At 45.3% G+C, this 21,862-nt stretch overlaps 1 protein-coding gene across 2 annotated transcripts in view; it reads left to right on the forward strand.

Annotated features, from left to right (window-relative positions):
• Mipep (mitochondrial intermediate peptidase) overlaps positions 1–21,862 on the forward strand; it is a 109,131-nt gene that overhangs the window by 12,852 nt on the left and 74,417 nt on the right. For both annotated transcript variants that reach the window (XR_004116156.1, XM_031361632.1), the window contains exons 6-10: positions 4,718–4,900; positions 5,450–5,606; positions 12,051–12,099; positions 14,119–14,179; positions 17,923–17,975. Coding sequence is in view for 1 of the 2 variants with exons in the window: in XM_031361632.1 (XP_031217492.1) it covers positions 4,718–4,900; positions 5,450–5,606; positions 12,051–12,099; positions 14,119–14,179; positions 17,923–17,975 (503 nt within the window). In the remaining variant the exon portion in view is untranslated. The remainder of the gene's footprint in view (positions 1–4,717; positions 4,901–5,449; positions 5,607–12,050; positions 12,100–14,118; positions 14,180–17,922; positions 17,976–21,862) is intronic.

The raw sequence follows: 21,862 nt of genomic DNA on the forward strand, positions 1-21,862 counted from the left end.
TCAAAAGCCATTTATCTAGGAACAGAAGTTAGTTTATCAGAATGTCTTGGGACCTATGTACTTGAGACTTCTCTTCTGGATCAACCAACCGCAGATGAAAAACATTCAGAAAACTGTGTCTGTGCTGAGCTGAGAGCAGACTTTTCTAACAGCTTCAGTGCTCTCACCTGGCCTTTACGTTGTATTATAATTCCTAAGTGACTGAGCGATGTTCTGGAGTTGATAGGAGGAGGTGGATAGGTTTCACGCAAATGCAGGACTATTCTGTCCAAGGTTGGCACCAGTCAATACCACAGAACATTTGTATGCTGCTTCTGATAAATAGGTCTCTATCTTTCTGTCTCTCTCCTAATTTTTGTTGTTTGTTTATTGCAACTCTATATCCACTTTGTAGCCCAGGCTGGCCTTGCACTTGTGGTGATCCCCCTGCCTCTGCCTCGGCCTCCTGAGTGCTGGGATCACTTGTGTGAGCTGCTGCTCCTGGCTAATCAACCATAGTGGGGTCATTCACTCACCTGTGGGCCCATCTGTCAGGACTCAGCAAGTAACTCTTGGTTTGCCTCTAAGTCTTTCAGTCAGGCCCCTTAGGCAGGGTCTTTCCGTCTGAGTGACCTCAGACCTGAGTATTGCCTGAGGCGTACACCTTTTCCTCTGTAACCCATTTCTTTGATGAGGTATACTACTTCTCTTTGAGTCACCACAGAAAGTGTGGAATAGCTATAATGCTCCGTCACCGAAGTTCGTCTCTCATGGACTAGATGACCTGGCTGTCTGAGATGCCTCTATTCTCAGTGATGATAGGGAACGTCTCCAAGCATTTGCCTGAGTAAAGCATGCTTCGCTTCTCCCCACACCCACATAGTGCCTTTGCGAGTCTGTTTTATGATGAAAAGCTGGTGACCCCAGAGGCATGAGAAGCAATCTGTAAGCTACAGACTTGACAGGTTTTGGTTTTGTTCTTTGAGACATGATCTTGTTCTGTGGCCTAAGCTGATCTAGAACTCTCAGATGCTCAGATTGTATGCTTGAGCCACCACACCTAGCTTTTTATTCTCCATAGAAGGCCTCACTGTGTAGCTTGTGCTGGTCTCAAACTCATGTTTGTTCTACTTCATCCTCCCAAATGCTTGGAGTTTGGGCACATGGAGATCACATGTCACCTTCAGTGCTGGGGTAGAATTTAGGGCCTCATGCATGCCACTGAGCTGTATCGCCAGCAGATCATGTTTTTTAATGTATGCCAGTTTGGGGTTCAGTAAAATACCTCGTGACTGTAAGGTGAATCATTGTCAACGCTAGTCACCATTAGCTGAGTTTGATGTCTTCTGTGTGTGAGCGATGGGGTCTCATGTATCACAGGCTAGCGTTGAGCTTTCTGGGCAGCCAAGAATATCGTTCGTCTTCCACCTCCCAAGTGCTTGCTAGTGACGCAGACCTTCTCCATTACGCATGCTTTAAGAGGTGCTGGGATCAGCCCCAGGGCTTGCTGCATGCTAGGCTAGCAGTCAACCAACTGAATATGGTCCCTCCCACCCAAGTCCTGCTTTGTTAACTTTTGTGGTATTTTACAGAATGTTTGTTAAAGCTGTGTTTGAAACTGTGCTGACCAATGTTTATGTTCACTTTCACCAGCACAGCCACAGGCTGTTCTTATCCAACACGAATGTCCTGATAGCATAACCAGTCTTTCCCAGCAAGTGCCTCCTGGGGGCCATCAGCATCAAAGATGCAGGAGATAAATCAGGTGTTTTCTCTGCAGCTCCCGTGTCCGCCTCACAGGTGCTGCCTGGGACGGGGTGACATCACCTGCTTTAGAAGGGAGGTTGTGGAGGCAGCCCACCAACATAGCACAAGGATGTCCCCCATCCCTACCCCACCAGACCTCTAAACTCCCTGGGGTCTCCAGTCTCTTGAAGGTTAGATGGATCTTCTCTGACTAAACCCACAACTGGCAGTCCTCTGCTGTATATGTGTTGAGAGCCTCATATCAGCTGGTGTATGCTGCCTAGTTGGTGTTCCAGTGTCTGAGAGATCTCAGGGGTCCAGATTAATTGAGACTGCTGGTCCTCCTACAGGGTCACCCTTCTTCTCAGCTTCTTCCAGCTTTCCCCTAAATCAACCACAGGAGTCAACTGCTTCTGTCCATTGGTTGGGTACAATTATCTGCATCTGACTCTTTCAGCTGCTTGTTGGGTCTTCCAGAGTGCAGTCATGCTAGGTCCTTTCTTGTGAGCACTCCATAGCCTTAGTAATAGTGTCAGGCCTTGGGGCCTCCCCTTGAGCTGGATCCCACTTTGGGCCAGTCACTGGACCTTCTTTTCCTCAGGCTCCTCTCCATTTCTATCCCTGTAATTCTTTCAGACAGGAACAATTATGGGTCAGGGTTCTGACTGTGGGATGTCAACCCCATCCCTCACTTGATGCCCTGTCTTTCTGCTGGAGGTGGGCTCTTCAAGTTCCAATGTAGGGAATTTCATCTTTGAGTCCCAAGAATCTCTCACCTCCCAGGTCTCTGGTGCATTCTGGAGGGCCCCCCAACCTCCTACCTCCCAAGGTTGCATGTTTCCATTCTTTCTGCAGGGCCTCATGGATTTCAGTCCTTTCCCCCCAACCAATACCCAATCATGTTTTGGGAAAAATTTTAGAACTATAATTTTAAACACCATTCATAATTTTGTCATTCCACTGATAACCACTAGGTGGCAATACACAGCTATAAAAGAAGTCTGGATTAAGAAGCCATTGAAGGCACTGGAAACCAGTTTTTCCCAGTAAAGTTTGTATTTTCCATATTGAAAGCTTTAGGTTACTTTTCTTTTCTTTTCTTTCTTTCTTTCTTTCTTTCTTTCTTTCTTTCTTTCTTTCTTTTTTTGATTTATTTATTATGTATTTATTATAAGTACACTGTAGCTGTCTTCAGACACACCAGAGAGGGCATCAGATCTCATTACGGTTGGTTGTGAGCCATCATGTGGTTGCTGGGATTTGAACTCATGACCTTCAGAAGAGCAGTCAGTGCTCTTACCCACTGAGCCATCTCACCAGCCCCTAGGTCACTTTTCTACATTAACTTTTTGGATCCTGAAGCCTTGTTATACACCCAGGCTGGCATTTAACTTGCAGTGATTCCAGTCTGACTTTGAACGTCAAAATTCCTGCCTCTGCTTTGCCCAGTACTGGGATTCTATGTGTGTACCATCATACCTGATTTATTGTAACTCATTTTGTTTTTTGAGATAGGGTCCCATATAGCCCAGGATGGTATGGACTCACTGTGTTGCTGAGGTCGAGATTGAATTCTTATCTTCCTGCTTCCATTTCCTAGGTTTGCTGGATTGCACACATCCAGTTTGTACCGACCGTGCTGAGGGCCAAGTTCAGGGCTTTGTGCACAGTAGCCACACACTCAGCTGAGCTACACCACCCCAGACCTTCTCAGCTTCTTGTCAAGTACATATTGACGTCTTATAGATCTGTCTGGGAAAACAAAACAAAACAACTGTTGCTTAGTAAGTTTTTAAAGCCGGGTCCCATGACTCACCTGAAGCGCAGTCTGAAGCCTGACTAGTTTCTTCCTGAGGAATAACTGAAAGTATGTTCCTGGGCACTTTTTGGTTGGCCTCAGAGATGACAGGGATACAGTGTATATTTCATCTTAAAATATCTGTGGTGTATGCTGGGATTGAGGCTCAGGGGCAGAGTGCTTGCCTAGCATGCACGGAGTCATGGGTTTAAGCCTCGGCACTGCATAAATAGGGATGGACATGCACTCGCTATGGCTAAGCTTGTAATCCTATCATTCAGTGGGGCTTTGGTCAGGGGGAGGTGGAGGCAGGTGGAGCAGAAGTCCAAAGTCACCCTCAGCTACTTAGTCAGCCTGGGTTGCATGAGACTTGTCTCTGTCTGTCTGTTTGTCTGCCTGCCTGCCTGCCTGTCTCTCTCTCTCTCTCTCTCTCTCTCTCTCTCTCTTTATCTCCCTCCCTCCCTCCCTCCCTCCCTCCCTCTCTCTCTCTCTTTCTTCTCTCTCTCTCTCTCTCTCTCTCTCTCTCTCTCTCTCTCTCTCTCTCTCTCTTTATCTCCCTCTCTCTCTCAGGTAGCTCCTTTGACCATGGACCTCAGGAACTCCTTCTCCCCAGAGATTGTGTTCTGGAGTGTGACTGCAAGCCAAAACTTACATGACTTTGCCAGTACCAGCCTCGTCACACTTGACCAAGGAACTGGTTCCGTGTACCACACACCTGGGTCATAGTGTAGAAGGTGCTGCTCCGCCCCTCAGGCCTCTGCCTACCCGCTCCTCTTCCATTTTTAAGCCAGTGCAAGCCCCATGCTCCCGTGCCCCGCGCCCCATGCCCCGCACCTTGCTTGAGTCTGCTTTTAAGGGCTTTGTTGCTGGTGAAGCAGAGCCTCTGAACTGAAGCTGTTGGGTGTTCACTATTGTTTTGTGCAGATCTGTGTTTCTCATTCCCTTCCCTCTTTGCCCATTAGTCTAGTGTTTTAAATTCAATATCTTTCTGAGCTCCTCTCCAAATACTTAATTTTTTTAAAGTGCAGGTGTAACCAGCCCACGTGTTGACTTACTTAATGAAGGTCTTTGGGAACAGAGGATTACACACGAGTGTTCTGTATCAACAGTTCAGGTGTTGTTTTCCTACCGCTGTAGATTTTTTTGTGAACTGCTAGTTTGCATTGCTTTTAAATACCTTCTCTCCACATGTAGCGCAGAAGAGCAGTGGACCTCAATGTTAAGATCTTGGACTTGAGCAGTGCTTTTCTCATGGGAACCAACTTTCCGAACAAGATCCACAAGCGTCTCTTGCCAGAGCATGTGCAGCACCACTTTGCTCGTGACGGAAGTCATTTAGTCATTGATGGTCTACATGCAGAAGCCTCCGATGACTTGGTAGGAGTCTTCCGTTGCTTTGTTCTGCTCCCATCTGAATACTGATGGATATGTCTTACAGCTATACTTTATACTAATATACATATAATATATATAACAATACTATATATTAATGTACTATCATAGTACATGATATTGTGGCCTTCAAGACCTTGTTGTGCTACTAAGATCTGAAAATGTGATTTGTGACAGTTAATTCCACAAATGTTTTGAATGAGGAAAATAGTTAAAATTCATGTCTCTCAGGGAATTAATTTTTGGAGTACAGTCCATAACTAGTGTGGTTGCTTTTAATTCTTGAGGTCATTGTGTCCCCAGGAGTAGGTGCTTTCTGGCCCAGAGACAGAGCATTGGCAAACTGTCTTCTCAGAACACGTGCTGTTGTGTCCTATGAAAGCACTGTAGACCTGGTGTGGCCTGATCTTTTGCTTTGGAAGCCATGGCCAGCTCTGGGTAATGTGAGGAGCATTGGCCCAGGTAGTTATGTAGGCTTTTGAACCATGACGTTTAGATCTTTGACTGTCTCTTCTTTCACCCTTTTAACTACAGGTTCGGGAGGCTGCTTATAAAATTTTCCTTTATCCCAATGCTGATCAGTTGAAATGTTTAGAGGAATTGCTAAGCAGCAGAGATCTTCTGGCAAAATTAGTAGGTTATTCTACATTTTCCCACAGGGCCCTCCAAGGAACCATAGCGCAGACTCCAGGTGAGCCTATTTATCCAACTTCTAGGAACAAACAGGACTTTGAGGAAACAGAATTTCTAGTGAAGGGTCAATAGATTGACAGCGCGGGAGAGCCACTCCAGGGAACTCTGCTCCCAGCCTAGAACTTCTGATTTAAATATCTGTAAATGAATTAAAAAACAAAAGAACTTTACCATCTAGCACAGCCTGTCTTTGAACTCACAATCTTCTTGCCTGAGCTGCCTGAGCTATCATGTCCAACAGCAGTTGGTTTTGTTTTTGTTTTTTGTTTTTTTAAATCTATTCAGAGAACCATTTATTGATACTTTTGACATCTATTGATAGAACTCATCTTTAATTAGAGCAAATAATTCGACTTATGTTGTGTGCATGCGCTGAGAGTAAGTCAACTTTAGGTTTCCACTTGATATTGATTTTAAATGAATTTCATTCTACCTCAGCCCAGTGTCATCAGGGTGGAATTAGAGAGAAAGGGTGAAGGACTGCGTGCTTGTTTGCTAAGCCCGCGGTGGTGAGGTCCTCGCCAAGTACCACCCTGGGAGGGAAGGTTCTTGCTAGGTAGACAAGCCAAGCGTGCTTGGGTAAACTGGCCTTTGGCTGAGCTCAGTGCTGAGGATTGAGGATTTCTGAGCTGCCATGCACATGCACAGCTAGTAATGGAAATGAGTGCGTTCTCAGAGGCATCTTAGCACTGGAGCATTGAAGCTGTGAGCCAGCAGCAGGCCGAGGGGGTTGGTAGAGTTGCTCAGATTCTAGCTGTGCTGAGGAGATGCTGACGGAGAGGGAGGAGTGGACAACACAGTTTCTGCAGAGTACTCTCGTGAGCTGTTGTGGAAGGAGGGCGCACGGGTAAGGACTCCGCCCGCGTGGAGTTCCCAGCCTTCCTCTGTCTTTGTTGCTTCCTGTGTATTTATTCCCTCTTTTCCCAGTATGCTCTTCTGTTCCTCAAATTCCTGTACATCTTTCTCACTCTCCCCTAGACAACCGTCCCATGACCTGCTACACGATACACTGTGTCTATCTTCCCATGACCTGCTACACGATACACTATGTCTTACCTAGGGTTGTGTTGCTGTGAAGAGTCACCATGACCTGGGCAACTCTTTTAAACAAAAACATTTAATTGGGGCTGGCTTACAGTTCAGAGGTTTAGTCCATCATCATCATAGTGGGAAGCATGGCAGTATGGCAGGCAGGCATGGTGCTGGAGAGGGAGCTGAGAGTTCTACATCTTGATTTGCTGGCAGCAGGAAGAGACAGTGAGCCACTAGGCCTGGCTCCAGCTTCTGAGACTTCAAATCCGGCCCCCAGTGACACACTTTCTCCAACAAGGCCACACCTCCTAATAGTGCTACTCCCTATGAGCCTATGGGGCCATTTTCATTCAAACCACCCATTATAAACTTCCAAAGTTGCTAGTCTTTCTGCTCTCCTGCAGCTTTGTCCTGGGCCCTTTAAAGCACTCACTGTTTTGTTTCGTTTTTATTTATGTTTTTATGCCCAGTGTGGAATTCCGGGCCTCCCACATGCTAGGCATCTTCTCTGTCACCAAGCTCCATCTCAGGCCAGCTCTTAAAATTGGGTTTGTATAGCTTAATTCCTAAATTGATATTACATGAGTTATATATACATCATATACATAAATTATATATACATTATACATATGAATTATATACACATTATGCACACACACATTGTTTTCTGCTTTTGAGACATGTATTTCAAGTTGTTGAGGATGGCCTTGAACTCTTGATCTTCCTGCCTCCGCTGCCCTAGTGCCAGATTGCAGGAGTGTGCTACAATCATCATTCAAATTACTGTTAATATCAGTGAGGTTGAGATACAGTATTTTTACTTTTGTACTATATAAAATACTATTATTAGAATATTACTGAATGCTGCTGGATCGTGTTATTTAACCCCCTACCAGCCCTGTGAGGTAGGGATGGGTGTTGCTAAAACATGACACAACAGGAATTAACACACACCTCTGAAAATCAAGTGCCTTGATTTTCATAGCTGGAGCCAGAAAGTCTTTCTGAGCTGCTAGTCCATCAGGTACTCCCCTGGGCTCTAGAAACCAGTCAGTGTGGCTGGGAGAAGAGAATGGCTCCTTCATGCAGCTGGTGTTGCTGTGGAGAGATGGAGCAGGGACCGGACGTAGCGTTTGGTGTGTGGTGGTGCTGCCTTTGCCAGGGAGGCTTGTGTGGAAATGGGGTGCAGCATGCAGGGTGTGGCGTGCAGGGTCTGGCAGTTTGTCAGAGCGAATCTGCAGTCCCCTGAGGAAAGCGTGCAACCATGTATCTCAAGGCAGAATTAGGCCAGACACATCAGAGGAAAAGCCAGAGCGGGTGCTTAATGATGAGATGTATGTCTGTCCTGGAGGGAGGTGAGGGCTTTACAGGGTCTGGGCAGAGAGGGAAAGTGATCTGACTTGGACTGCGATGACAGTGGTGCTGGCAGGAACACTAGACCACCACAGCATGAGGCGAGGAGGGAAGCTATTGTGTGATACTCACAAGGAGAAACAATGGCATCTGGACCAGGATGCCAGTACAGTTGGTCTGTAGGCACCAGCTTCCAGATGCATGGAAGATCTGTGAGTGTTTTGAAGGGATGGCTTTACTCTGAGCAGTTAGAAAGACAGTAAGTCCCCGAAGTGGCGACCAGGAGTCTGGTTTGCTTCAAGATAAGGTGAAGATGCTGTTGTCTTAAAAGAGATCACTGTAGACACACGGCTGTGGGCTGAGTGCTCAGAGATAGAAATGGAAGTTGAAGTATTTACTCAAAGGCATGGGACTGCATGAGGTCAATAAGGGGGTGTGCACAGGAGGGACAAAAGGAACTGGCTCGGGGCTGCTCTGAGGTCAGGCTGAGAGGAGTGGTAGGACAGTGACTAAGAGGAAAGGAAGCCGGCTTTGTCCTCCTAAGAGCCCTGACTGGAAACTGTGGCAGGGCAGTGTAGAGAGGACGGGGGACTGGCCATTGGCCCCACTGGGGTTATTGTAGTTTGTGGGATTCACAACAGCTAAAATCAGAGCCTATCGGTGGCAAACAAGTTGCCTGCCTGCCAAATGGTTAGTGTGGTGACATTTGGGAGAAACTGCTGTACACAGTCACATGAGCTGTGACCTGTGTCCTTAAGGATTTAAGTTTACAGCCAAATGATTAGTATAGACAACAGTGCCATTCAATTTTAGCAGGTGGCTGTTTGTCAACTGGTCTGATGGCTTGTAAGTTTCAGGACAATGATGACATTGAAGAAATGGTGGGTTTTCCACAGAGAGCGGGGCAGAATGAGAGGGACTAAGCTTATAGTGGCCATCTACTTGGTGAGTCAGAGACAGGCACATAGTGAACAAGCACCGGGTTTATTTTTGGGGAGTCTCACATTCAGTGGTATATATTTATGCATACACACACACACACACACACACACACACACACGCACTCACATGTGGAGGCCTGCGGTAGATGCTGGGTATTTTTCTCAGTTGCTCTCCACTTTATTTTTGAGACATGAGCTGGACTGTCTGGCCAGCAAGCCCCAAGGAGCCTCATGTTTTCACCTTCCTAGTGTTGGGGTTGCAGGCGAGTGCTGCTACACGTGTGTGTGTGTGTGTGTGTAGTGTGTGTGTGTGTGCAGTGTGTGTGTATAGTGTGTGTGTGTGGTGTGTATGTGTGTGCAGTGTGTGTGTGTAGTGTGTATGTGTGTGTGTGGTGTGTGTGTGTGTGCAGTGTGTGTGTGTGTGCAGTGTGTGTGTGTGTGTGTGTGTGCAGTGTGTGTGTGTGTACTGTGTGTGTGTGTGCAGTGTGTGTGTGTGTGTGTGTGTGTGTGTGTGTGTGTATGTAGTGTGTAGTATGTTTCCTGTGTGATGTGGAGGCTGGGACTCAGGTCCTCATGCCCACATGGCAAGCACTTTACTGACTACGTCATCTCCTCTGTCAATCTTTTTAAAATACTGTTCCAGATTCTTCACATATCATCAGGAAAAAACATGGATGACTAAATGAAACATGGCTACATGGAAATCAAATGCGTATGGGGAGGTTGATTGGAACTGTTGTCTGTGGTAGCCGAGAAGTGGGAGAGCTTCGGATTCAGGCTTTTGTCTCCTTTTCAGTTTCTGACGCAGTTAACTTGGCACCCGAGAGAGTGAGTGTGAGACTTTCTGAAGATGACAGGGGCAAGGAACTGGCTGCGGTTTAGGTTAACCCCACTCTCTGCATAGCCTTTCATTTGATTCAGAAAGGAGATAGCTTAAAGAGAGGGCAAGAAATTAAACCCATAGAAAAGATCATCTGGAAAATATAAAGGCTGTGTTTGTGGCTGACTGAAACACACATAAAAGCATAGTGTGGGGTTTGAGGGCAGAAGGCAGCATGGGATACTTCCATGGGAACGGAGGGGCTCTGCTGCTTGTCCTCATGGGTCCCCACTGTGCTGACTGTGGCTGCAGAGCTGCAGTGAGCCCTAGAGACCAATTGGAAGACTGTGTTTAGTTTTGCTTGGTGTAGATACTGGGTAGGTTACTTACAGTTTTCTGTAAATGAAGACCAGGGACCCAGGGAAACTTTGCTTTTTAACATTGAGTTTTTGGAGAACCATCATTCTAAACCGTGCTGATATCATTCATTTCTTTATCAGTGTATGTTATTTAAGATGATAGTTTCAGAGACTTACTTTGTTTAAATGTCATGAACTTTGACCCTGTTCACTCCCCACTATCCTCTCCTGTCCCTCTCCCTTTCTATGAGCTCCCTAACTTTTCTCAGATAATCCTCCTTTCTGTGTTCATGTGTGTCTACAGTTACTTTGCTTAATAACATGATCTGAGGACATGATGTTTTGGGGGTTAGGGGTACCTAGGAGGGGTGGGGAGTGGAGGTTGGCTCTGATCAAAATACATTGTATATGTGTGTTAAATTCTCAAAGAATAAGTTAAAAATTTTAAATGACTATCTCCAGTTCTATCCAGTTTCCTAAAGATGACATAAGTTAATTCTTTGTGTCTGAGTATAAAGTTCTCTGTCTGTCTGTCTCTCTCTCTGTGTCTCTCTGTCTCTGTCTCTGTCTCTCTCTCTCTCGTTTCTTTATTATTTCATCTGTTGATGAGCATCTAGGTGGTTTCTGAAGTTTGGCTATAGTGAGTGGATGCACTGTTGCCGTGGAACACTCACTGGGTACTTTGGGTAGCACCCAAGACAGGTGTGCTGGACCTACTGGTGGTTCTCCTGGGTTCTGAGGTCCCTCCACTGCTGATTTCTAGAGTCACTTTAGTTTATGTCACCAGCAGTGGTGTATAAGGGCTCCTCCCTGCCCATCCCCGCCTTGGGCTCTTGGTTTTCCATAACAGCCATTCTGACTAGAGTAGGAAGGCATTTCACTATAGATTGGCGTTTCCAGATGGCTAGGGGCATTGAGCTGTTTTGAGACATGGTCTCCCCTTGGAGCTAGGCTGGGCTGGCCTTGACTCCTCTGAGCACTGATTTTTAGAATCAAGCCAGCATCTAGCCATCTTGAAACTTAGGAATAATTAGACATATTCATGACATTCTTGTTCATATATCTGGATAGGAATTTTGGGCTGGCAAGAGTCCGAAAATCGCTGAGAGAAGACCCCAGACTCAGATAGTATGCAAAACCAGAGAGTGTTTATTCTGTAGAAACAACCAGCATGTGGGGTCAGCCATTCTTTGATATGGTGACCCCAGATAAATGCATGCAGGCCTTCTTAGAGGAAACTGGGGGAACTCTCTAGAAGGATTAGGTAATCTAAAATTTCATTGGTGGGTGCTTGGGGGTCACAGGTGATCAGTGGTCTACATTCCTATCTCACGAATGTTCAGTCACGTGTGGTCAGTGGTCTGTATTCCTGTGTCACAAACGTTCAACCTGCCCGGCACAGATGGCCCATTCTGAGATGTTTCCCCATTTTTGAGGCTCTCCCTAGGCTGTTCTTTGGGAGGGGGTTTTATGATCTTGTTCTGGATTTTATGGTTTGTTCCTAGAGCTGTTCTTATGATCTAGTTTCTGGGACTTATGGTCTATTCCTGAAGCTGGTGCCTTATGTCCATTTTTGAAATCAGGCCCAGTCCTCAAAATGGAGACAAATGGGGTCCTTAAGTGGGGACAGACGGGGTCTGTGTTGTCCTTTCTGGTTGTTTTCCTTTTGCCTTCCATCTATGCTCTTAACATGGAGTGCAGTCTAAGGCTTTGGACTAGTATAGTACTCTGTAAATTTAATTTGTTTTTCCTAGGAGATAATCAGTGTCTAGAAATAATGTTCATTTTCCAGTCATATGGAGACAACTCTGCCTCCCTTGAAAATGATCACTTTAGAGGAGACTACATGTGTGAGAATCCTCACATTACAATTTTAACATGTATGTCCATGTTATTTCATGTATTTGAAGGCATTTTCTTTTGGATTTAATCTTTAGAGACCGTCATGCAGTTCCTTGAGAAGTTATCTGAAAAGCTCTCTGAAAGGTTAGTCTGAATTCTATTTAATATTTTCAGTTGTATAACTAGCTCGTGTGCGGTGTATGTTTGTAAGTTTGTGTGTTTGTTTGCACGTATCCACATTTGACTATGTGCACAGGTGGAAGCTTGCAGTCGATGGTGAGTGCCCTCTATCACTCTCTACCCTGTACACTGAGACAGGCTCTTTCTCTTGAACCCAGGCCTTATCAATTCAGGTAGTCTGGCTAGCCAGCTGACTCCGGGGATCCCTCATCTCCACTTCATAATCGCCTGCCTGGCATGGTGTGCACCTGGGTCCTAGGGATCTGAATGCTCCTCTTTACATGTGAGCACCTTTTAAGATGTCTCCCCAATTTCTACAGTTAAAAATTTTAAAGAGATTTGTTTTAAAAATTAAGAAGTAATTTACTAAGAATGTAAGTTTAAATGTGAGATCTGTTGGCAAGAGATAATTCCCCAAGAAGTCCTTGAGAGCAGTCTCCCTAGGTGCTCGTCTCAGAACATAGTCAGTTCTCTTCATCAACCCACTTTCTTCAACAACACCTTTCTAAAATGTTCTTTTATTTGGTTGTTTTGGGGCTTGATCTTTTCAAGACAGGGTTTCTCCGTGTAGCTCTGGCTGTCCTGGAACTCTCGATCTGTAGACCAGGCTGACCTTGAACTCAGAGATCCCCCTGCCTCTGCCTCCAGAGTGCTGGGATGAAAAGTGTGTGCCACCACCTCCCTGTCCAACATGCTGGTGAAACCATTTACTTTTAAACCGTGTCACTAATGATAACAAACTCGTAACGCAACATGTCTCTTGGGGATAAATACAGGGGAACTTGGATACAGTGGCTCTCTGGGTTTGGAATTCTTGCTTTAAGGATTCTCTGCCTTGGTGTTTATAATGGCACACTGCAATCAACTTCCTACCCCTATACCTGATGGTGGTCTCCTCAATACCTTGCTGCTGTCTCTGCCCTTCCCTCCAGTTCGTGCCCTCAGTGGTCTGTCCTCCAGCACTTGGAGCAGGGGTGGCCACCTTGCCCTCTTATAGCCAGGGTTTCAGCAAGAGGTGTGCTATGGTTTGGAAATTCAGGCCTGTGGTCTCTTGTCTGCCTCACAAAGCTGTCTTATTTTTTGACCGTAAGAGCACATTGGGTACTAGCTTAGATTTCTGTTCTGAATTTTTTAAAGGTTTATTGTATGTGTTGACTGTTTTGTCTGCATATATGTGTATGTACTCTGTGCATGCCTGAAGTGGGCATCAGATCTCCTGGGACTGGAGTTACAGAAACTTGGGAGCAGCTATTTGGTGCTGGGAACTGAACCCAGGTCTACTGGAAGCCATAAGAGCTCTTAACCACTGTGCCATCTCTCCAGTCATATGTGTTTTGAATTTTAAACTTGTGCTTTTGAGTCTTTTCTAATTTGGCTCATATTTGTCACTTTGAAATCTTTTAATGCCAGTGAACTCTGTTCCAATGAAGAGGGACTGTGATTAAGAAGTTTCTTTGTTTTCTCACTTTTGCCTGAAGAGTTCTCTGTTTATGTATAGCTATAGATTGCATTTTCAGTAACTGCACCTTCTAGTTGTATGTATGTATGTATGTATGTATGTATGTATGCATGTATGTATGCATGTATGTAAATTCTAAAAGATATGTCCTATTGTTCAGAATTTTCCCTAGGGGAAAGCGATGAGTAGCAGCTGTGAATATATTCGATCTGCTGTGTTGTTATAGAAAGGAGCTTGTTAGTTCCCTGCCTCTGGGGTGCTGAATTAGAGTCTGCTGGTGAATCTCCACTTGCTTCTGTTTTCCCAAGCTTTAGTGCTTTCAAGGCGTTCACCTACATTGTGCATACAGTAGAATTTGTAATGTAGTTTCACACAATTCAGTAAAAGTTGGATTAGTCACAGTTTGTTTTTATAGTAAAAAACATACCTAATTTTATCATGACTGTTGGAAAGTTTGTCAAGTTTATTCTTATTGCAGATGCTAAATGTTTTTCTTAATAAGTAATGATAGACTTGTTTTACAGAACTAAAAAAGATTTCGAGATGATGCAAGCAATGAAAACAAAACTAAATCCTCAAAATTCTGTAAGTAAATACGTTGGGAATTTTCAAATAATATAAACACAGTTTCAACTGAAAGCAGTATCTCTTGATTCTGGAACTTTATTTGTGTAACTTTAGATTTGTTCTTTATAGTTTCATACATGTAAATAGAATAGTTTGATCATATTTCCCTCCCCATTGGTCTCTTATTCCTTCCCATCAAACCCCTTCCTTTTCCCATCCGGTCCCCTCATGTCTTTTGTGAATGTGTCTGTTACTGCATTTAATATGGGTGCCTCTATCACTGTGGGTGGTGGGTTGTTTATTTACTTGAGCAAGGACAACTTACCAGTGGAATATGATCCCCCCCAGCTCCAGCAACCATTAACTGTGTGTAGCTCTTTAGGGAGAGGTGGGACCTTATTAGCTTAGTTATCCTTTATCAATATGAAGAAATATTGATCGGCAGGCCTCGTGTAGGAAGCCACTGTTGCTGTGAGTTTATGGGTACAAGAACCCCTATGTCCAGAAGATAGAGTGTGGCTAACAGGCCTGCCCACTACTCCAGCTCTGACATTCCTTCCAAGCTGCCCTTTGCAGACCTCGGAACTGGTGATGTAGATGCCCTGTTTGGGGCTGAACAGTCAACAGTCACTTATTCTCAGCACTTCGACTGGTTATGAGTTTCTGCAGTAACAGGCAGCTGCTGGCGGTAGAAGCTTCCAACAGAGGCTGAGCAGAACTAGTCTGTGGGTATAGACATAGTGTGTGGAAGGTAGTTTGATGTTGTTTCTGCTTAGCAAAGTAACCCTAGTAGGTTCTGCCATAGGGCCTGTGACTTTTGTAGCCATGGCTTCTAATCAGGTTTACAGTGTATCAGACATGAGTTCCTGTGGCATGGCCTAAAATCCAATCCAAAAGCATTTCATTACTCTATAATAGCCATGCCACTATTACATGCACGGGTTCATATTGTTGATTCTAGGACTTCCTTTCGATTTCCTGGAATCCTGTGTAATCCTTTTAATGCTTGGTCTTAGTGAATTTGGTATTGAAGTATTTGATACCTAGGTCTGGATTTGAGGCTGCCTGGAAACCCAGCATTTTTATCAATTAGTTGGTGCGTGTACATTTACAAATGTGTATTAACAGAAAATGTGTTTATGAAGCATTGCTTCTGTCCTACAGAGTGTTCTTCCCACTTCATGACAGCTTTTGATGAGCCATAGTGGAGGCTTGAACGAGCAGGTGACAGTTTGAACTTCAATGTTAACCTTGTGTTTATACCTCTAAAACCTACTAGATCATATTGTCCAAGTGGTAGAGCAGCCTGTACAATGGCTTGGATCTGTCTAAGAGCCTTCTCCAGGCCACACTCAAAGCTAGCAGGCTTTTGAGTCACTTGGAGTATGGGCCAGAGTAACACACCCAAGTGAGAAATGTGTTGTCTCCAGAATCCAAATAAGCCCACTAAGCTTTGTGATTCTTTCTTGGTGGTGAGAGGGGCCAGGTACAATAATTTATCTTTTACCTTGAAAGGGATATCTCTGCATTTCCCCATATCCCTGGGCTCCTAAAAATTTCACTAGGTAGGAGGCCCTTCAATTTTGGTAGGACTTATTTCCCATCCCCTGATGTGCATATGCATTCATCGTATAGAAGTCCAAAGTGGCCGCTACATCCTGTTCAATTGGTCCTGTCAGCATAATGTTATCAATATGGTATAGATCAGTGTGATATTTTGTGGAAGAGACAGCCGACCAAGAGCCATTTGAACTAAGTTCTGACACAGGGTTGGAGAGTTAATATACCATTACTTTTATGTATTGTTTTAAGTCATAAGGTCATATGATCTGATAGTATAGACCAAGTGTCTCTGTGTCTAGACTGCTGCCCAGGCACTTGGGATATTCTGAAGTGATGGGATTGCAGACATTAGGAGCTTTGTTTCCATGGGGCTCTAAGATACCACAGGCTTTCTGGAGTTGTCTACACCACTCTTTCATAGATATTACTATTGATGATTCTTGATTTGATAGCACCTTTCAGAGATATAGGCATGGGAGAATATACAGAAAGCCTTGTAGATTTGGAAACTATGCCAGTTTCCCAGACCTACCCACTAAGAAGTGGATTGTACATTGCTCGACTGCATAGGGTTAAAGCAGCATGCCAGTCTGGGTCCTCACTGTGTCTGGCCTAGTAGCTAATGTTCTGGTGGGCACACCCATACAGGGTACCAGGTATGTTGTAGAAAGCCAGTTCAGTCAAAGCTGATGTACATTGTACCTTTCCTCCCAATAGTTTGTTTGACTGGATACAGGTAGTCCTGCAAATGTTGATGATGTCCTGATCTTCTCATGTAGTCTCTGCTCTGGTCAAGTTGATAATAAATTTTGTGTGTTCTTTTTGTTGCTTAAGAGATCCCCTTCTCATGGGTTGTGGCTTAGGGTGAGTTGTGTGGAAGGGTGCATGTGCATATTTGTATGGAAGCCAGAGGTCAGCTTCACAAGTCATTCAGCCGTTCATCTTATTTTTTTGAGATAAGATCTCTTATTGGAACCCAGAGCTCAATGGTTCAGCTAAAATGGCTGTCCAGTCATTCACCCTTGGGCATTTTTCTGTCTTTTCTTTCCTGGTGCTGGAGTACAAATATAAACTGCCACACTCAGCTTTTTACGTGCGTTTTTGGGGATTAAATTCAGGTCTTCATTCTTTCACAGTGAGAACTTTATTGACTGAGCTATCCTCCCACCCCGCATCACGCGCTAACTTAACTGCTCCCGTCTTAATCCACTTTGCCCTGCTGGAAACTGGGTACTGAGCTGGGAGGTGGAGGTTCTGGGACACCATCCCTGCCTTTCAGGTGCTCGTGCTGAGCATGAGTGCAGACCAAGGGTCTACACTCTTACATCTCCACACGTGCTGTGCCAGTGCCACAGTGCCATGTGGGGAGGAGCACCTGCTTCCTTGGGGTGCTAAGCTGGAACTCGGAAGGGTGAGGGGCACAGGGCAGCTGCATGCTGAGCCCCAAGTCAGAGCCAGGTGGTGTGCCTGTGTGTGTGGGAGGGAGGTGCTGTTGACTTACCTGCAGGTACTCGGTGAGTGGCCATCTTGTACAATCTAGTAATTTGACCTCTGGTGGGCAAAACCATCCATGCAGGTGCTCAGGCTTGCTTTCAGCATCCTTCACTGGCTGTCACACAATAATTTTATTATTATTATTATTATTATTATTATTATTATTATTATTATTATTATCATCATCATCATTATCATCATCATCATTATTATTTTGAGACAAGATTTGGCCTGTTAGCACAGGGCCTTGAACTTGGGGTCCTGCCCCAGCCTTAGAAGGGCTGGGATTGTAAGTCTTAGAAGCCATGCTGTGCTCTTGATTGGCGTTGCCTCTGCCTCAGTTACATTTTAAATGGTTGCTTTAGTTTAGGGGCTGTACCTTCTTGTTCATCTCATTTTACTACCTGTAGTATATTTTATGGATTTATATATGGGTTGTGCTTTGAGAAAACTTTTATTCTGGCTGATTTAAACCATTAATGTTGACTTTAGAATGTCATTTATCTCGGCCCCAAATTCTAGGGTTATGCCTTATTTGTACCTCTATGCATTGGCTACAGAAAAGTCAAATTGTGCCTTGCCATGGTTAAAATTTTTTTTTAGATATATGTTTTAAAAATTGGCTTATATTTTATAATCTGGCTAAGTTTCTGGTAAAAATAGATAGTCAATATCTTTGCTGACAGTGGACCATTTCCTTTCAGAAACTAATGCCTTGGGACCCTCCCTACTACAGTGGTGTGATTCGTGCAGAGAGGTAAGCTGCTCCAGAAAGGCCCCCGTGAGAGGAAGATGGGAGCTCTGTGTGCTGAGCACAGTTAGTTACACAGCTGCCCGGGTACCTCCATCACACACCTGCCTTCCCTGATGTTAATTTGCTATCTGTTACCTCGTCTACAGTACTGTTTCCTGATGGCGTGCGCATTCAGCTTCCTATCCTTTTAACAACTTGTCTGAGACAGTGGACTTCTAAGGAAGAAGAGGCTTGGTTTTGCTCCCAGCTTTGGAGGCTTCCGTGTGTGGTCCATAGGCCTCCTTGATTTAGAGCCTATAACTGGGCAGTGCAGCGTGGTGCTGGGCATGAGGTGCAAGGGCTGCTCGCTTCACAGCAGCTGGGAGGCAGGTAGAGCCAGGAGGGACAGAGGGATTCCATTCAGTGGCACACTCTTAATGAACTAGCTTCCTTCCATTGGGCCCCACATCTTAAAGATTCCACTGCTTCCTGGTAGCAAGCACATGGTCTGGGAGCCCAAGCCTTCAACTCATGGGCCTTTGGTGGCATTCAGGATCTATACTTACATCACGATCAAGGTGACTCTTATAAAGGACAACATTTCATTGGGGCAGGCTTACAGTTTCAGAGGTTCAGTCCATTATCAGCATGGTGGGAAGCATGGTAATATGCAGGCAGACATGGTGCTGGAGAGGGAGCTGAGAGTTCTACATCTTAATGTGCAGGCAACAGAGGGAGACTGAACCACATTGAGTGTAGCTTGGGCACAGGAGACCTCAAAGCCCACCCCCATAGTGACACACTTACTCCAACAAGGCCACACCTCCTAATAGCACCACTCCCTATCAACAACATGATTCAAACACATGAGTCTGTAGGGGCCATTCCTATTCAAACCACCACATACTTGGTGACAGCACCAAATCTGTGTTTCATCTGTTAATTTGTTAGAACTATGATCCAGGCAAGGCCTGCACATTCCAGTTGTTGACCCCTGTGCCCCGCCCTGCCCCCCCCCACGCATTCCTGTTAGTTTTACTCAAGGATAGTGGTTCCCCTTATATCCCATCAGGAGCTGTTGTTGCAGAGAGCATGCCATTTGTCTTATACATGGATTTATGAGGCTGTTCCATTATGTATTACACTGGTTCCTCTCTTGAGGTCATTCCTCCAAGTTACGTGCTGTTTGTAAAGAGCCAGCGTTAAATACTTGCACTTGGGGCAGGAATCTCACAGTTGATGCTGCAGAGTCATGTCACAGCAGAGGATGTGCATTGGCTGATGTCCGCCTTCCACTCGTCTCCCTAAGAGTGAGCCTAAACAGAGTATGCCCATTGGTGTCTGTATCCTGGGGAGGGTCAGGGTGTCTTGTCTGGAAAGCATGTAGCCTGTTGGTACTAGAAGGCTGGGAGCAGCTGCTTCCTTTGCAGTCCACATGATGGTCTTTGTGTAAAGCAATTTTTTTTTCAATTGTCAATCTTCAAAATAAGGATTTAATAGCTTCCCATGTCATGACCTATAAGTACTTTTTGACTCTCCTGTAAATTCAGGGAATCTGTTGATTCAAACTGTTAGTGTTTACTATAGTCATTGTTAGGAGGGTGCCATATTGGCCAACTGCACTGAGACATTTTAATACCTTGTCCTTTAACCCAGGCTTTCAACAGCTTGCTCGGGGAGACTTGGTGATGAGGGAATTGATGTCTCCTTTCAAGGCAGAAGTGGGCAGCAGTTTCTCCACTGTGAGCCAGGAGCGTCCATCACCCAGTAGCGGTCTGAGGGTGACTGGCCTATTCTCTCAGGGACATAGCATTTAATTGTGGGCTTGTTTATAGTTTCAGAGGGTTAGTCCATGATCATCATGGCGGGGAGCATTGCAGCAGACAGGCAGGCATGGTGCTGGGACAGTAGCTGAGAGCTTGCATCTGACCTGGAGAAAGGGGGTGGGGGAGATAAGAGACAGGCAGACAGACAGATGTACAGACAGAGACAGAGAGACAGAGCCTGGAGTAGGCTTTTAAGATTTCAAAGTCCACACCCCCACCCCCAGTGTACCCTCCTTCAACCGGGCCATACCTTCTAATCCTTCCCAAACATTTCTACCAACTAGGAATCAAGTGTTCAGATATATAGGGGCCACTCTCATTCAAGCCAACACAAGTCCTAAACTTGAAATTAGAATACTGGTTTCTTCTGGTTCTGCTTTGGGCTCATGTGGTCTTGACTTTCACACCAGGAAAATGGGTAACACTTCCCAGGCTCCAGTGCAAGTAAAGACTAGCTCATTGGAGAAAGCCAGGAGCAACACACTGTCACCGTGGTCACTGCCACAGCCAAGAAGCAGTGGGGAGCCCAGTGCTTCCCTCTCCCCTTAAAGCTCGCCTACTGTAAGGCGAAATGCAGCCCGCTCACAGAACCTAAGTCATAAAAGAGACTACACATTACCAATAGTGAATGTTCATTCATGCACTGTGTCCCAAAAAGTGAGGCTATAGCCGTAACCATTAGGCCAAGGTTAAAGGCACATGGGCATTGTGAAAGGGCTGTGGCACAGGGATGGTGGCTGCTGCTGATTCCACCCATGGTCTGGGAAGGAATGATGGACACCACAGAGAAAGGTCCAGTGGAAGCAACACCTGAGCGGCTCTGGACTGGGTCTTCCCCTGAAGGAAGCAGCACTGCACAGCCTTGAAGGCTGGGGAAGGGATGGAAGCAAGGTGGCGCCATCCAGGGCAGGAGAGGGCAGCTGTCCTTGACCTTGCTCAGCCACCTCCTCTGCACCATCTCATGCCAAAGGAAAGTGAGAGAGAATGGAGAACCTACAGAAAGCAAAGCTTCATGTTATCTACAGTACTGTAAGGATCTGAGAGGGCCTAGGAACAGTTGTGTGTACAGGCTAGGCAGCAGCCAAACACTTCTCATTGTACTTAGTTCTCACTGGTACTACAGTGTGATGTACTGACCATGTATGTCACTGGTCTCCTTGCCCTGAGGATGCTAGGCCAGGTTCTGGGAATGACCAACGTGCCTGACTTAATGGGGTGTTACTAGTCAAGGCTTGGTGGTTAACACATGCCTATAATGCTTCAGCATACAACCTCCTTATTTCCCATAAATACTGCATGGAGGAATCTCAACAGAGGCACAACACGTGACCCTGAGCCCTTCCAGCACATTAGAATCATAGCCAGTACAGACAGTAATGGTGATCTGCTGCGATCCTCCAGACAGCAGTGCAAATCCTAGCAAAGCCTGGCTCCCTCTGTCTGGCCCTCCCTCCCCTCTCTCCTCCCTTCCTTGTGGCGTCCTGTTCTGGCCTTCCTAGTGCTGGGATAATGGGCATGCCACCATGCCCAGTGAGTGTCTGTTTTCATTTGGAAACTTGTCAGCCATTTTGATGAACATTTTCTTCTCTCCCTTTGCCCCCTTCTATTGCTCTCATTAAACTGGACAGCTTCGTAGTCATCTTGTAAATTTTGGATAGTCTCATCTAGTTCTCACCGCCTGTCTGTCTGTCTGTCTGTCTGTCTGGTTTTCCCTCCAAGGCGGAGTCTCACTATATAGCTCACATTTGCCTCCCACAACCTGTACCCCACTTGTCTCTGCTTTCAGAGTGTACCTCCATGCCCTGCATTTCACTTTTGAAGTCTCTCTTGACACTGCTTCAAGTTCAGTGCTTCTTTCCGCAATGATTCTAAGTCTGCGGGCCCTTTAAGGCAGTCTTCATTCCTGTCACCATGTTTTCAGTTTCTAGAATATTCCTTGAATTCTGAATTTTTTTCTTTTGGCATACCTTACCCATCTGTTCTTGTGACGCGCTCTACTTTTTCTTTCAGAGATCTTTTTTTTTTAAACTTTTATTGAATTATGATGAGAAAAGTTACATGATTTCAATTTATCTGAATTTGTTA

The sequence above is a fragment of the Mastomys coucha genome, unplaced genomic scaffold, assembly GCF_008632895.1.
Source record: "Mastomys coucha isolate ucsf_1 unplaced genomic scaffold, UCSF_Mcou_1 pScaffold9, whole genome shotgun sequence".
Classification (NCBI taxonomy): domain Eukaryota; kingdom Metazoa; phylum Chordata; class Mammalia; order Rodentia; family Muridae; genus Mastomys; species Mastomys coucha.